At 46.6% G+C, this 15741-nt stretch overlaps 1 protein-coding gene across 1 annotated transcript in view; it reads right to left on the bottom strand.

Annotated features, from left to right (window-relative positions):
* slc41a2b (solute carrier family 41 member 2b) overlaps positions 1 to 14424 on the bottom strand; it is a gene marked incomplete at both ends in the record, with an annotated part of 43930 nt that extends 29506 nt beyond the window's left edge. Inside the window, 7 exons of the mRNA XM_080537821.1 lie at positions 645 to 724; positions 1953 to 2100; positions 4287 to 4433; positions 6462 to 6606; positions 7218 to 7289; positions 13537 to 13644; positions 13798 to 14424. Coding sequence (XP_080393947.1) covers positions 645 to 724; positions 1953 to 2100; positions 4287 to 4433; positions 6462 to 6606; positions 7218 to 7289; positions 13537 to 13644; positions 13798 to 14424 — 1327 coding nt within the window. The remainder of the gene's footprint in view (positions 1 to 644; positions 725 to 1952; positions 2101 to 4286; positions 4434 to 6461; positions 6607 to 7217; positions 7290 to 13536; positions 13645 to 13797) is intronic.
* Positions 14425 to 15741: the final 1317 nt, after the last annotated feature.

The following is a 15741-nucleotide window of genomic DNA, read 5'->3' as shown; positions in this document are numbered from 1 at the left end:
CCTGGGACTCGTCTCAGCCAATTACGGACGCCTCGTCTTGCTTCCTGTTAGGGTCTCTCCCTAACGAGGGCTAATTAAAAGTTAATCTCTCGTTGTCGAGGTGCCGGCCGCCATAGCAACCGCCCTGGCAACGGTCCCGGTTACCGTGGCAGATGATGTGCCGGGACAGACGGAGGGAGAGAGGTCGAGGGAGGGGGAGAGAGAGAGAGATGGGGGGATAGAGGTATGGTCCACGGGGGAAGTGAGCTGGTGACTGGAGGGTTGCTGGCATCACATCTAAGCTGCCTAACATGCCGTTGTGCCCTTGAGCAAGGCACTTAACCCCTAACTGCTCCAGGGTTGCTGAAGATGGCTGACCCTGTGAAGATGAAGATGAAGGTGTCTGACCCAGTGAAGATGAAGATGAAGATGAAGGTGTCTGACCCTGTGTACCCTTCCGCTCACAGGCAACAATTAAAAAGAGAGAGAGAGAGAGAGAGAGAGAGAGAGAGAGGGGGATTCAAGCACTTTCAATGACCCATGTCTATTTTCAAAAACTTTTAAGACCTTGATTTCTTTTTCTCAAATTCACAAACTATCAAGGATTTCAAGGACCCGTGGGAGCCCGGGTTAGGGGTTAGGGGTCAGGGGGTCAGGTGACTCACCGTTGATGACGGGGGTGTACACCACGATGCCAGCCAGGTTGGGGTCCGTCACGGTCTTGTCCAGGATGAGACCCCCGATGCTGAGGAGCACACACACACACGCACACACACACAGCCGTTAGACCCTACGATCACACCCATCATGATAATACCTACACACACACACACACACACACACACACATTAGACCCTAGGATGATAATAGACACCCACCATGATAATACCTACACACACACACACACACACACACACACACGTTAGACCCTACGATCACACCCATCATGATAATACCTACACACACACACACACACACACACACACATTAGACCCTAGGATGATAATAGACACCCACCATGATAATACCTACACACACACACACACACACACACACACACGTTAGACCCTACGATCACACCCATCATGATAATACCTACACACACACACACACACACACGTTAGACCCTACGATCACACCCATCATGATAATACCTACACACACACACACACGTTAGACCCTACGATCACACCCATCATGAGACAGACAGACAGACAGACAGACAGACACACAGACACACAGACACACAGACACACACACAGACACACACACACACACACATATATATTAGCCTTTGGTATTTCATCGTCATCTTTTGAGTGTGTTTGCAATTCCCTTTGTACCAGAGGTATTTGTAAGGGAAAATCTGTGTGTGTGTGTGTGTGTGTCTGGTGGTGAGTCAGAGGAACAGCCATTCCATGATGAGTCACACGGACAGAACGCTGCTGTTCTCTGTCTGGAACCCTGTGGTTAGACACACATACACACACACACACACACAGACACACACACACACAGACACACACACACACACCTATACACATACACACACACACACACACACACAGACACACACACACACCTATACACATACACACACACACACACACACACACACACACACACACACACACACACACACACCCCCCCCCCCCTACACATTCTCTCACACTCTCTCACACACACACACCCCTGCCCCCCCCCCCCCCCTACCTGCTGATGACCATAGCGGTGATGACCGGCTCCCAGCCAGAGTACAGCAGGGTGACCCCCCCCGCCCCTCCCTGCCCCCCCCCCCCCTACCTGCTGATGACCATAGCGGTGATGACCGGCTCCCAGCCAGAGTACAGCAGGGTGACCCCCCCCCTTCCCTGCCCCCCCCCCCCCTACCTGCTGATGACCATAGCGGTGATGACCGGCTCCCAGCCAGAGTACAGCAGGGTGACCCCCCCCTTCCCTGCCCCCCCCCCTACCTGCTGATGACCATAGCGGTGATGACCGGCTCCCAGCCAGAGTACAGCAGGGTTCGGGAGGCCGGGTGTTTGGAGGAGACCACCATCCAGACAGGGGTCAGAGACATGAAGAACGCACACACCAGGGAGGACACATAGGGGTGGGTGTCTGGGGGGAGAGGGATGGGAGGGAGAGAGAGGGGTGGGGGAGGGAGGAGGGAGAGAGAGAGGGAGGGAGGAAGGGAGGAGGGAGGGAGAGAGGGAGAGGGAGAGGGGAGGGAGAGAGAGAGTTTACTCACAGAGATACAGAATGTTTACAAACTTTTCTATTTTTACTTTAAACAAATACAAATTAAATACATCTAAAATGTGTACATTCACTGCAATGTAGTAAGTCGCTTTGGATGATATACTGTATCTAGATAAGGACAGTACCAGTCAGAGGTTTGATACACATTCAACTGAATGGGGAAGCGTGTCCAAACTTTTGACTGGTACTGTATATATCGCTCTCTCTTTTTATATATATATATATATATATATATATATATATATATATATATATATATATATAAATAAAAGCTGTTTCTGGAGTAAACCTGTGGCCTTGGTTTGGGGACGACCCTGAATGTGTTGGTGTGTGTGTCTCTGTGTGTGTGTGGTGTGTGTGTCTCTGTGTGTGTCTGTGTGTGTGTGTGTGTGTGTGTGTGTGTGTGTGACTGCACTGCACAGCTACTAAAATATCAAAAACTGTGTGAGTGTGTGTGTGTGTGTGTGTGTGTGTGTGTGTGTGTGTGTGTGTGTGTGTGTGTTAATGCACCGTGCGGAAATGTGAAGAAGTAGTTTATTCAAGGCTGTGATGTTGCTGTGGCCCTAAGCAGGGTGATGAATGCCTGGTTCATCACACAGGACGGCGAGCTACACTTTCCTACGGAAACACTTTCCGGAAAACTCTGACTCCGCTGTTTAGTAATGCGAGGCTGGTGCTGGTGTGTGTGTGTGTGTGGGTGTGTGTGTGTGTGTGTGGGAGTGAGTGTGTAGATGGAAAGAGAGAGGGAAGGAGGGAGAGAGAGAGAGAGAGAGGGAAGGAGAGAGATGAATGGCTGATTAAACAGGCCAGGAGCGCCCTCTAGTGGTAGCAGGACACACCGTCTACAGACAGACAAAGACAAAGGCCTTTGTCCTTTATAACAGGAAGTTCAACATCCCAAAAGAAACCAAAATGGAGAACAAAAAAATTGTTTTACTCCTTTAGCTTTCACTAGGCAGACAGAGAGAGACAGAGAGAGAGAGAGACAGAGAGAGACAGACAGAGACAGAGAGAGAGAGAGACAGAGAGAGAGAGAGACAGAGAGAAACAGAGACAGAGAGACAGAGAGACAGATAGAGACAGAGAGAGACAGAGAGACAGACAGACACTAGGCCTGTAACAATTCCAAATTCTGCTGTCTCAGAAATAATATTAGTTAATAATATTATCAATATAATTGTTTCACTCTTTTGTGACCCAGATAATGTACTAACACAGCAACCTACGAAGTAAACCATTATATATTACTTGTATTACTTCATTATTATAAAACATACTTTGTTGTTAGTTGTTGGAGCCCAGTCTGAAACAGTGTCTGTCTGTAGCTAGCTAGCGTGTTGGAGCCCAGTCTGAAACAGTGTCTGTCTGTTGAGATTCAGAGAGATTTTCTGACCACCTCGTTCACTGTATTATTTCCTTCTCCCTCCCTCCCTCCCTCCACTCCGCCCCTCCTCTCTCCCTCCCTCCACTCCGCCCCTCCTCCCTCCCTCCACTCACCCCCTCCCTCCCTCCTCTCCCTCTCCTCTCCCTCACTCCCCCACTCCCTCCCCTCTCTCTCCCTCCCCTCCCCCCTCTCTCTCTCCCTCCCTCCTTCCCCTCTGTCTCTCTCCCTCTCTCCCTCTCCCCCCTCCCTCCACCCCCCCCCCTCACCCAGACAGTTGTAGAGGCCCTGGCTGATCCATGCCAGGATGGCGAGGGTGATTAGGTCCCTCCCTCCCTCCCTCCCCCCCATCCCCTCACCCAGACAGTTGTACAGGCCCTGGCTGATCCAGGTGAGGATGGCCAGGGAGATGAGGTCCCTCCCTCCCTCCCTCCCTCCCCCATCCCCTCACCCAGACAGTTGTACAGGCCCTGGCTGATCCATGCCAGGATGGCGAGGGTGATGAGGTCCCTCCCTCCCTCCCTCCCCCCCCCATCCCCTCACCCAGACAGTTGTACAGGCCCTGGCTGATCCAGGTGAGGATGGCCAGGGTGATGAGGTCCCTCCCTCCCTCACCCCCCGCCTCCCTCCCCCCGTCCCCCCCCTCCCCCCCCCTCCCCCTCACCCAGACAGTTGTACAGCCCCTGGCTGATCCAGGCGAGGATGGCCAGGGTGATGAGGTCACCAAAGGAGGCAGCGATGGGCGTGGCCACATTGTCTGGGTTGATCCCTGTCTTCTTCGAGCCCACGATCACCCCCACCATGATGATACCTACACACACACACACACACACACACACACACACACACACACACATTTTAAATGCTTTATGTTCACATAAATTGTACAATATCTAAAGGACATAAATACTATCAGTGCATTTTGACATTATGGAAACAGTCAGTTACAGTAGTGCTGAGCCAACAACCAGTTCTGCAACACACAGGATGTTATTCACACCAAATGATGATACCAGTGGAATGACAGATAGAGTATCAAAACTAAACTGTAAAACAGACAGTATCCAGCTCGTGGGTACAAGAAGCACCGCCTTCTCCATATTGAGCGGCTACCAATAATAGCAGATACTGAGCAATACTTTGCTAACAGTTTAGCCCTTCTCTTAGATAGGCCAGCCATTTGAAGGCCTCTGACAACAAGCTTATGAACATGGCCCAGGCTGCCAAATATGACAATTAAAAGTTTACATCTGTAACCCCGTTGTGATATGGCCTGCTCCAGCTGTTGGTATTTCAAGATCTTGGTTGAAAAGGCTTCCTCTAGGCCAGGGGTCGGCAACTAAGTTTGGCCTCGGGCCCAAAAAATGTTTTGCCACTAGATGGCGGGCCCGAACATAAACAAAGGCTAATTTAAGTAATTGATTGTTAAAAAATGTGACACGTTCTAATGCTTTGACTTTTCTTTCGAAAAATTTACACATCGCTAGTCAACTAACACAGCTTGTTTTGTGAGCCTGCTAACAATGTAAAGTAGTGTTCTAGTTAACTAGGTAGCAGTCCAATCCATTACGTTGCAGTATTTTGGCTTGACTAGCGAGTTTGTGTTGTGATTCTCAACAACGTTGAAACGTAGTTTCACCCTTTTCCATATTTTTTAATAATAAATGTGTGGACTTACAAATGTAGCGCAGCCTAACTTATTCTAATAATTATTTAACATACTTTTGTTCTGATAATTATTCCCCCTTCCTTCCAGACAAGGTCACATTATTATTGGATTGGTTGTTTGCGTGTCGGGTGAAGTTAGCTAAACATTTAACCTGCTAGCTAGCAAGAGAAACATAATGTCACTCTCCAAAGGTCTAAAGAGGAAAGTTGACGGTGAAAACAGGGCATTTAAAGAGGAATGGACAGCGAGTTATACGTTCATCCTACCTGGTTTCATCAATGCAAAGCCGGTGTGAGACTCACAAAAAAAAAAAAAAAAAAAAAAAAAAAAAGTGGATTCTCAAAATAATCTGCTGGGCCAAATATTATTGGTGATGGGCCAGCAATGGCCCACGGGCCGCCTGTTGCCGACCCCTGCTCTAGGCTATGGTCAAAGGCGCAGCCAACTTCTAGAATGAGCACCTCTCTGTGATTTTCATTGACAATTACAGCATTGGGGGTGTTTGATAATTAGAAGAAATATTAGAGAACACTTCTGAATCGTCACTACACAGACTGAACATGCTAGGCTTTACAGACTGAACATGCTAGGCTTTACAGACGGAACATGCTAGGCTTTACAGATTGAACATGCTAGGCTTTACAGACTGAACATGCTAGGCTTTACAGACTGAACATGCTAGGCTTTACAGACTGAACATGCTAGGATTTACAGACTGAACATGCTAGGCTTTACAGACTGAACATGCTAGGCTTTACAGACTGAACATGTTAGGCTTTACAGATTGAACATGCTAGGCTTTACAGACTGAACATGCTAGGCTTTACAGACTGAACATGCTAGGCTTTACAGACTGAACATGCTAGGCTTTACAGACGGAACATGCTAGGCTTTACAGATTGAACATGCTAGGCTTTACAGACTGAACATGCTAGGCTTTACAGACTGAACATGCTAGGCTTTACAGACTGAACATGCTAGGCTTTACAGACTGAACATGCTAGGCTTTACAGACTGAACATGCTAGGCTTTACAGACTGAACATGCTAGGCTTTACAGACTGAACATGCTAGGCTTTACAGACTGAACATGCTAGGCTTTACAGACTGAACATGCTAGGCTTTACAGTGGAGTGCTTGTATAGCGTTGCGGCGGGCCTGTGTGTGTTACCCTGCAGCAGAGAGGCTATGAAGGCGGTAGCTACACTGGAGGAGCAGAGCAGGACGGCGTGGCTCATCTGGAACTTCCCCTCTGGGATCCACCCCAGAACCACCGCCGCTACCGCAGCCAGGAACCCCACTACTGTGGCCTGGACCTGGGGGGCGGGGGGGGAGAGAGACAGAGAGAGAGAAAGAGATAGACAGAGAGACACAGAGAGAGAGACAGAGAGACACAGAGACAGAGAGAGAGAGAGAGACAGAGAGACACAGAAACAGAGAGAGAGACAGAGACACAGAGAGAGAGAGACAAAGAGTGAGACAGACAGAGAGAGAGAGAGAGACAGAGAGAGACAGAGAGAGAGAGAGAGAGAGAGAGAGAGAGACAGAGACAGAGACAGAGAGAGAGAGTTTACAACATAAACCTGTTTTTCCAGCAATTAAACCAGGATCACATCCAGCAGAACAACAAGAGGCTGTTATGGAGAATGATCTCAGACTGACTCACTACCACACACACACACACACACACACACACACACACGCACACACACACGCACACGCACACACGCACAGACGCACACTCACACAAACACACACCTCACACAGACACCCACACAGACACACACTCACATACTCACACACTCACACACTCACAGACACACAGACAAATCAGACGGTGATTATAATAATTCTACAGCTCTGGGGCTCACAGCTGTGTGTGTGTGTGTGTGTGTGTGTGTGAGTGTGTGTGAGTGTGACTGTGCACCTGTTTCAGAGCCAGGTTGCCGATGATGAGGTTCCACTTCTCTATAGGAGAGTCCATCTTCCCCACGTTCACCTGGAACAATAACACAAACATCTATATCTATAACACATAAACATCTACAGTATATCTATAACACATAAACATCTATATATATAACACACAGTGTTTCCTCTATATGCATTTATTCGTGGCGGGCCGCAACGAATGAATTTCCTCCGCCACTAATTGATTCAGACAGTCCACTTTGATTCAGGCTGCGCAGAAAGGCAGCGAGTTATTATGACCGGAGAACAGAAAAAAAGCAGATTGAAGCTAGATTTAGGCCGCTTCCAGACCAACATTTCGTTACGATTTAGGGCGTAGTTATTTACAATATGTTACAATGTTGCAATTAACCTCGTTGTTTGTGTTCGCACTGCAATCGAGACTGAATCGCTCTCAACAGGCGCTCTCAACAGGCGCTCTCAACAGGCGCTCTCAACAGGCGAAAACAGTTGAAAAACAGTTTTGTGATTGGTCCGAATTTAGCGGGACATTTGGATTTCTCTTTTAGCCCGTCCCCGGTGCCTTTAATCCCGTAAACATATCCTAATCGAAAATGCAACATCATCAGCGACGACTGTGGGTTATTGCATTTACTGCTGTTCTCTGGTTCATGTTCTTATACCAGTGCTCCAAGGACGTGTCGTCCATATAAGCAGAGTAAGCAGTGCTTACCCAACGAAAAAATAAAAAAGGACAGTGAAAATATTAAAATGAAAGTGCATGTAACCGTTTGTTTGTTTTCATTAAAAGAGTCGTATTTTAGGTCCCAGGGCAGCAGGAGTCATTCATTTTGACGCCACCTGCAGGAGTAAGCACTCGCTATTCTGCTTGCATTGCGTTGCATTATAAGCACTTCTCTCTCTGCTTTCCCTCGCGTACATTCGAATGCGTGAAAATGTCTTTTTTATTTTTTCCGATGCCTCAGCCCGCTGTTTAATGTGGCCAGGGTAAGCATGCTTACAGCCAATCAGTAGTTCATTCATTCCGATAAGAGCTACTGATTGGCTCTTATCACTTTCAAGTTCACTTAAGTTTCACAGTACTTTCTCTCGCCCGGCAGAATAGCTTATGCTACCTAGCTCAAACGATCTAAATAATAATAATCAATAAGGATAACTTGCTTGATTTTGTGAATATGGACATTACTGTCAGCGACCTAAAGGGATTTCGTAGACTGGACTGGACTGGAAAAACACAACTACTGGCTAAAGGCCGTCCGCTCACCGATCTTCACACCCAGAAAGGGAGAGTCGCTAGGGGATACAGCAAGCCTGGTATGAGCGGTTTATATGATTTATATGATTGGCGAGGCTGGTGGCGATCTGTGCTTGTTTATATGGTTTGAGTACTGCTGTGCTGCTGGTTAATCAATCGCTGAGATAGGCCTAATGTCGCTGTCCGTGCCTTCTGGACCAAAAGTGTTTGAGAGAGATAGAGAGGGAGGGTTTGTGATGTGATGTCAAGTGCCTGTGTGACAAAGTGTGAAAAGAAAGTGTGTTGTGAGTTTACTATGGAGGATGGAAACGGTGTGTGTCTGTGTTGTGCATGTGTGCGTTTGCGATGTTGAAACTGGACTTTTCACTGGATTTCAGCAGGTTGGCTACTTGAAAAGATCTTGGTTCAAAAAAGATTGAACAATGAGCACCCCTGATATAGTCGAAACTGGCAACTGTTTTTTTTTGTTTTTGGTAATCTGATCACAAAGTGACCCTACAGTTTATTAGCGGGTTCTAGGGCATCAAAATTGCATTTCCTTGATATAGAGTATAGAGTATTTTAAATGAACATTCGTAATGTATGTCTCTGATGTTCATGGTCAATTAAATCAGCCTATTTTGTGAAACAAATAATGTTCCCGCTAATGGGTTAACCGAGCATTCTCGCACCTAACGTGCAAGCACCTAGCTTCGAACTATTCATAGCAATATGCGCGGGGTTGGTTTTCTTTAACTCAACTGATAGCATTACCTTGCTGTTGTTGTTTACAGAATGCTCCATCTGACTGTCACACTGTGATTTTACTTGTGTAAACAGTTAATGAGTAACGTTAGCCGGTTTTGTGCGTGTACTCTCATGTAGGCCTACTTCGTATTGATCTTTCTGTGTGTGTGTGTGTGTGTGTGTGTGTGTGTGTGTGTGTAATGCGCGTTCCGCATGTTCCGCTGCAGCTGTAGGATATATTGGTATTTGATCACCTTCTATATAAAATCACCTGCTCGGCTTTAATGACTTAACCGCTATTTAAGAAATTATAATTGTTGCCACCCTCTAGTTTTTGGTGAAACTACGTCTTTGTTTTGAGCGCCAGTGCGCGTTTTATGCGCGTGCACGCGGAAAAATGTTTGCAAAGATAACCGCTCCGCCACTAATGTGAAAAATCCTGGAGGAAACACTGAACACACATAAACATCTATAACACATAAACATCTATATCTATAACACACATAAACATCTATATCTATAACACAAACATCTATATCTATAACACATAAACATCTATAACACATAAACATCTATATCTATAACACACTTAAACATCTATATCTATAACAGTACTATATCTACACCACCATTTGTTTATTAAATCATTGCACTTTAGTTCTCTTTCGTGTTGTGGCATTTATCAGTTTTTCCCTCCCACATTACAAGTGGCAACATTACACCCTTTATGTTATGACCATGTTTAGCTGTGTTACTCATTCCACGAATGCATGATCCTTACAAGTTGTACCTCGTTGTAAAGGTGACTAATCAGGCTTTCCAACGATATAAAATACAATACCAATTGGTATTATTAAAGGGGAGGAAGAATCAGAAATACTGTTTCCAAACCTTTTTTGAGGAGTTTATATACAGTATATGTTACGGTACATGTGGGAACACGGTACATGTGGGAAAACTAGGGTTAGGGTTAGGTGCTAGGGTGCTACGGTTAAGGTTAGGGTTAGGGGTAGGGTCAGGGATAGGGATAGGATTAGGGTTAGGGTTAGACATGCCAGCATTTACCAAATCGATGTAGCACCTAACTCTAACCCTAGTTTTCCCACATGTACCGTATTCCCACGTAACATATATAAGCCATTTAGTTATCCAGTTATCCAAAGCGTCTTACATTGCAGTGAGTACATACATGTTTCAGTATATATGGTCCCAGCGGGAATCGAACCCACAACCTAAGCGTTGTTAGAACCATGCTCTACCAACTGAGCAGAGAAGAGAAGCTCCTTTAGCAACAGACTGTTACAACCACACTGCACTAGGGGGCGCTATAGGAGATCTTTACAACCACACTGCACTAAGGAGCGCTATAGGAGATCTTTACAACCACGCTGCACTAAGGAGAGCTATAGGAGATCTTTACAACCACGCTGCACTAAGGAGAGCTATAGGAGATCTTTACAACCACGCTCCACTAAGGAGCGCTATAGGAGATCTTTACAACCACGCTCCACTAAGGAGCGCTATAGGAGATCTTTACAACCACGCTGCACTAAGGAGCGCTATAGGAGATCTTTACAACCACGCTGCACTAAGGAGCGCTATAGGAGATCTTTACAACCACTAAGGAGCACTATAGGAGATCTTTACAACCACAATGCACTAAGGAACTCTATAGGAGACCTTTACAACCACTAAGGAGCGCTATAGGAGATCTTTACAACCACGCTGCACTAAGGAGCGCTATAGGAGATCTTTACAACCACTAAGGAGCACTATAGGAGAACTTTACAACCACAATGCACTAAGGAACTCTATAGGAGATCTTTACAACCACTAAGGAGCGCTATAGGAGATCTTTACAACCACTAAGGAGCGCTATAGGAGATCTTTACAAGCACAATTCACTAAGGAGTGAATTTGAATTCACTAACTTGTAACAGTATTCTCACTCCTTTTCAGTCAGGCTTTAGGAAACGACATAGCTTGTTGAATGTTGCATAGCAATGTTGAATTGCAAAAAAAGTCAAATATTTGCTGTTCACTCTTTCTAAAAATGTACAACCTGAGTCTCCAATTATTACCTTACAAAGACAAGAAATAGAGAGAGTATTGCGCTATAAATATTTGGGGGTTTTATTGGATGAAAATATTTATTTTAGTATAGGAGATCTTTACAATCATGCTGTACTCAGGAGCTCTATAGGAGATCTTTACAACCACGCTGCACTAAGGAGCTCTAAAGGAGATCTTTACAACCAGTAAACATGTATGCACTCACTCAAAACCGAACTTTGGAGCAAATTGTGAAGCCGTGCAGGAAGGGACATCAGTGTTTGTTTCTGTTTGAGGAAGCTTTTCTTTGGTGTCATGGTTCAGAAACTAGGTAGGTAGATCGGAGGGTAGATAGGTAGACAGGTAGGTAGGTAGGAAGGTAGATAGGTAGGAGGGTAGATAGGTAGGAGGGTAGGTAGGAGGGTAGATAGGTAGTAGGGATGCACGATATGCATTTTTTCCAACCGATACCGATAACCGATGTTTACCCGCTTCTCGTCGCCGATAACCGATATGAGAACCGATATGAGAACAGATATCATTTCACAGTTGATAACCTGTAGTTCATGCACACCTGAAGGTAAGAAAGGCTATGTAGTGAGCAAAGATTGATGATTTAATATACCATAGTGATCTCACCAAATCTAACTTACATCACTATTGTTAACACAACAAAGAGAACACTTCTGACTCTTCAAATGTTCATTTATTAAAAAAAAGGAAATACATTTCAACATTGTTGAAAATCACATCACACTCGCTAGTCAAGCCAAACTATTGCAATGCATGGATTGGGTGAGTAATCCCCACTGCTACCTAGTTAACTATAACACTACTTTACATTGTTACCTAGTTAACTATAACACTACTTTACATTAGTGCTGTCCCAAACGACTATTTTTCTAACGATTAATCTAGCGATTATTTTATCGATTATTCGATTAGTCTACCGACTAATTTATCGATAAGTCTAACGATAATTTTTGTACTGTAATGTAATGCTATGTTTAGCCAACTTGAATGCCAACATGGCCATTTAGAAGTCTGTCCATCACCACAACACATAGCTAGCTAACGTTACTCTCGCTGCTATGTTATGATTAGCTAAATTGATGCTAACGTAGCATGCGAGCTACGAGCTAGATAACGTACAGTAGGTGCTCGCACCACAATGACAATAGGCTACCGTAGCTAGCCAGCTACATAGCTAACGTTACTAACACCAGAAGACAAGACATACGAACTGTGGTGAGCTACATTGCTTGTGTAACATTAGCTAGTAGCTATCCATTTTTCACTCATACACTTAATTGTCTCGCCTGGTAAAATAAAGGTTTAAAAAAAAAAAAAAGCGCCATTTTGTTTATTTACGACTAACCGACGCATATTACGCTAACCGACGTATTGACGTAGTCGATGACGTCGACGACGTCGAATAATCGTAACAGCCCTACTTTACATTGTTACCTAGTTAACTATAACACTACTTTACATTGTTACCTAGTTAACTAGAACACTACTTTACATTGTTACCTAGTTAACTAGAACACTACTTTACATTGTTACCTAGTTAACTATAACACTACTTTACATTGTTACCTAGTTAACTATAACACTACTTTACATTGTTACCTAGTTAACTACAACACTACTTTACATTGTTAGCAGGCTCACAAAACAAGCTGTGTTAGTTGACTAGCGATGTGTCATTCATTTTCAACAACGCTTAGCTCGCGCTTTTATTTTGAAATCGCGAAAACGAAAACAGAAGTCAATGTCGGAATGAGCCTCTCCTTGTTGTTCAGAGAACAGATGCCAAACTACCGACATGTTTGCTGTAATAATATGATTTGGCAGTAGAAAGCCATCAGTCAATAGCTCGTCTCATTCACAGAACAGCATGGGTTGCCTGCACTGTTTGATTGCGTATTTTAGAGCAGACTACAGAGATGGTGAACATTAGCACTAGTAGCTAACATTGGCTATCTATTTACCTTAGCTTACCAATTGACTGCATGGCTGTACGCAGGCGCTGCATCATCAGCGCGACAACCGGAACCGGAAATATTTCCGGCTTCATATTATCGGCTCTATATCGGCTAAAATTTAATAAAACCGATAAATATTTAATAACATTAATTTCCCAATATCGGGCCGATAATATCGTGCATCCCCAATAGGTAGATAGGTAGGAGGGTAGGAGGGGAGATGGGGAGATAGGGAGGTAGATAGGTGTGTGTGTGTGTGTGTGTGTGTGTGTGTGTGTGTGTGTGTCTCTCACCGCGGTGGAGAGTCTGGAGGCGAGGGTCATCTCCAGATTCCCCTTCAGACCCAGCAGAGCCGGGACCAGGATGAAGATCTCCGTGATGTACCTAAAGGCATCCCAGTGCTGGGGACGAGGGGGGGAGAGGGAGAGAGAGGGCTTAGTGGAGAGTGGATCTTTGTGAAAGGCAATGTCTCACCTGTACTATGTCTCACCTGTACGACGTCTCACCTGTACGACGTCTCACCTGTACTACGTCTCACCTGTACTACGTCTCACCTGTACTATGTCCAGGACCATGCCAGCCGACACGGTGCCGAACCCGGCCAGCAGGAAGGGCACCACGATCTGCAGCGCCATGGCCAGAGGAGACTCCTTCGGCATGTTCCTCCTCTGCTGCACTCCTCCTCCCCCTCCCCCTCCCTCCTCCTCTTCGTCCTCCCCCTCCTCCTCCTCCTCCTCCTCGTTCCCCCCCTCCCCCCCACCGCCCCCGGGCAGCATAGGCTCCGTCTCCCCGTACCGCCCTCCCCCCCCTCCCCCTCCCGCGTCTCCGTCAGACGACAGGCTGAGGGAGGACGAGCGTGCGGCCCTGTCAGAGTGCCGCCGGCCCCCCTCCAGGTAGCCCCCCCCGCCCCCCCCCACCACAGCCTCGGCCTTGGCCCCCCCTCCTCCTCCCCCCCCCCCCAGGTCGGCCAGGGCCAGCCGCTCCTCCTGGTGCAGCTTGGTGTAGCCGGTCGGGACCATGGTCTGGAACAGGGAAGGGATCCGCCCCACCGTGGGCGTCGGCTTCAGGCCGCTCCAGACTCCGCCCCCTCCTCCTCCTCCTCCCCCTCCTCCTCCTCCTCCTCCGCTCATCCGCACTGCTAGGCTAGGGCCCAGGGAGTCCGCCAGTGTGTGGACGTTCATGTTGACCTTGACCTCCGACCCCTAGGTGATGTTGACCTCCGACCCCTCGGTGGTGTCTCATCTCCGTCCGTCCAAGCCGGGGGGGGGGGGGGGGGGGGCGGGGTGGAAGGTGGAAGGTGAAAGGTGAAAGGTCGCAGGCTGGAGCTAGGAGGGTTAGACTGGCATGTCTGGAGTCTCAGCCCAGTGGTAGTGGTGTGGTCTGAGAAAAGACAGAAGAAGAAGAAGAAGAAGAAGAAGAAGAATGTTTTATTTGCTGTGCATTCGACTTGTCAGTCAACTGTTGGAATTTGTTTTGTCTTTTTGCTCTAGCCATAGTCGGCGCCCCTAGAGCAATTAGGGGTTAAGTTCCTTGCTCAAGGGCACATGCAGCTCCCTCCTGAGGCGGGGATTGATCCAGCGACCTTACGATTGCTAGCCGGCCTCTCTAGCCTCGAGATCAACAGGGTAGATTAGACTTTGATGCTTTCTCTCCTGGTTATGCATGCATGCTAGCACAAACACAGATATTCTCCTGGTTATGCACGCTAGCACAAACACAGATACTCTCCTGGTTATGCTAGCACAAACACAGATATCCTCCTGGTATGCACGCTAGCACAAACACAGATATTCTCCTGGTATGCACGCTAGCACAAACACAGATATTCTCCTGGTATGCACGCTAGCACAAACACAGATATCCACCCCCCCCCCCCCCCTTGGGCAAATCCTTTACCTCTGGATTGGAGCTTCACACAAGCATGAATAGCTACCACACAGTTCAACTACCACACAGTTCAGCTACCACACAGTTCAGCTACCACACAGTTCAGCTACCACACAGTTCAGGCTCAGGTTACTTCATCTGGACCCTCAGGGAGATTTGTTTTGCAGTAAACGAGTCATCCATGTTGACCCACATTTGATACCTTTGTTCTGCACTTTGGGACTATAAACCTTTGTCCAGATTCAGGAAGAAGCTGAAGTTCCCCGTGCAGAGTGGGAGGGTGGGAGTCGCTCAACTGAGACTCACCCATCAGTCTTCTACTGTTACTACCACTAGACCATCTCACCATCTCACCATCTGACTTTCTGTTGTTTAACCAAGACTCCAGAGAAAAAGATAACATCGACTCAATAAAAAAGCAAACTCTAGACTAGTGTTTCAGCCCTAGGGTATGGGACATTGTCTGGGTGGAGCGTATGCATTATAAATAACATCTAGACCACCATCATGGAACAGAAAGAAGTCAAATCCATAGAAAATATCTCTTAATATAAACTGTGCAGGAGAATTACTGAAGCATGTTGCGCAATAACACACGTCATGGTCTAACT

The sequence above is a fragment of the Nansenia antarctica genome (assembly GCF_963989245.1).
Source record: "Nansenia antarctica genome assembly, chromosome: 8".
In the NCBI taxonomy this organism is placed as follows: domain Eukaryota; kingdom Metazoa; phylum Chordata; class Actinopteri; order Argentiniformes; family Microstomatidae; genus Nansenia; species Nansenia antarctica.
This window is presented reverse-complemented; position numbering and strand designations above follow the sequence as displayed.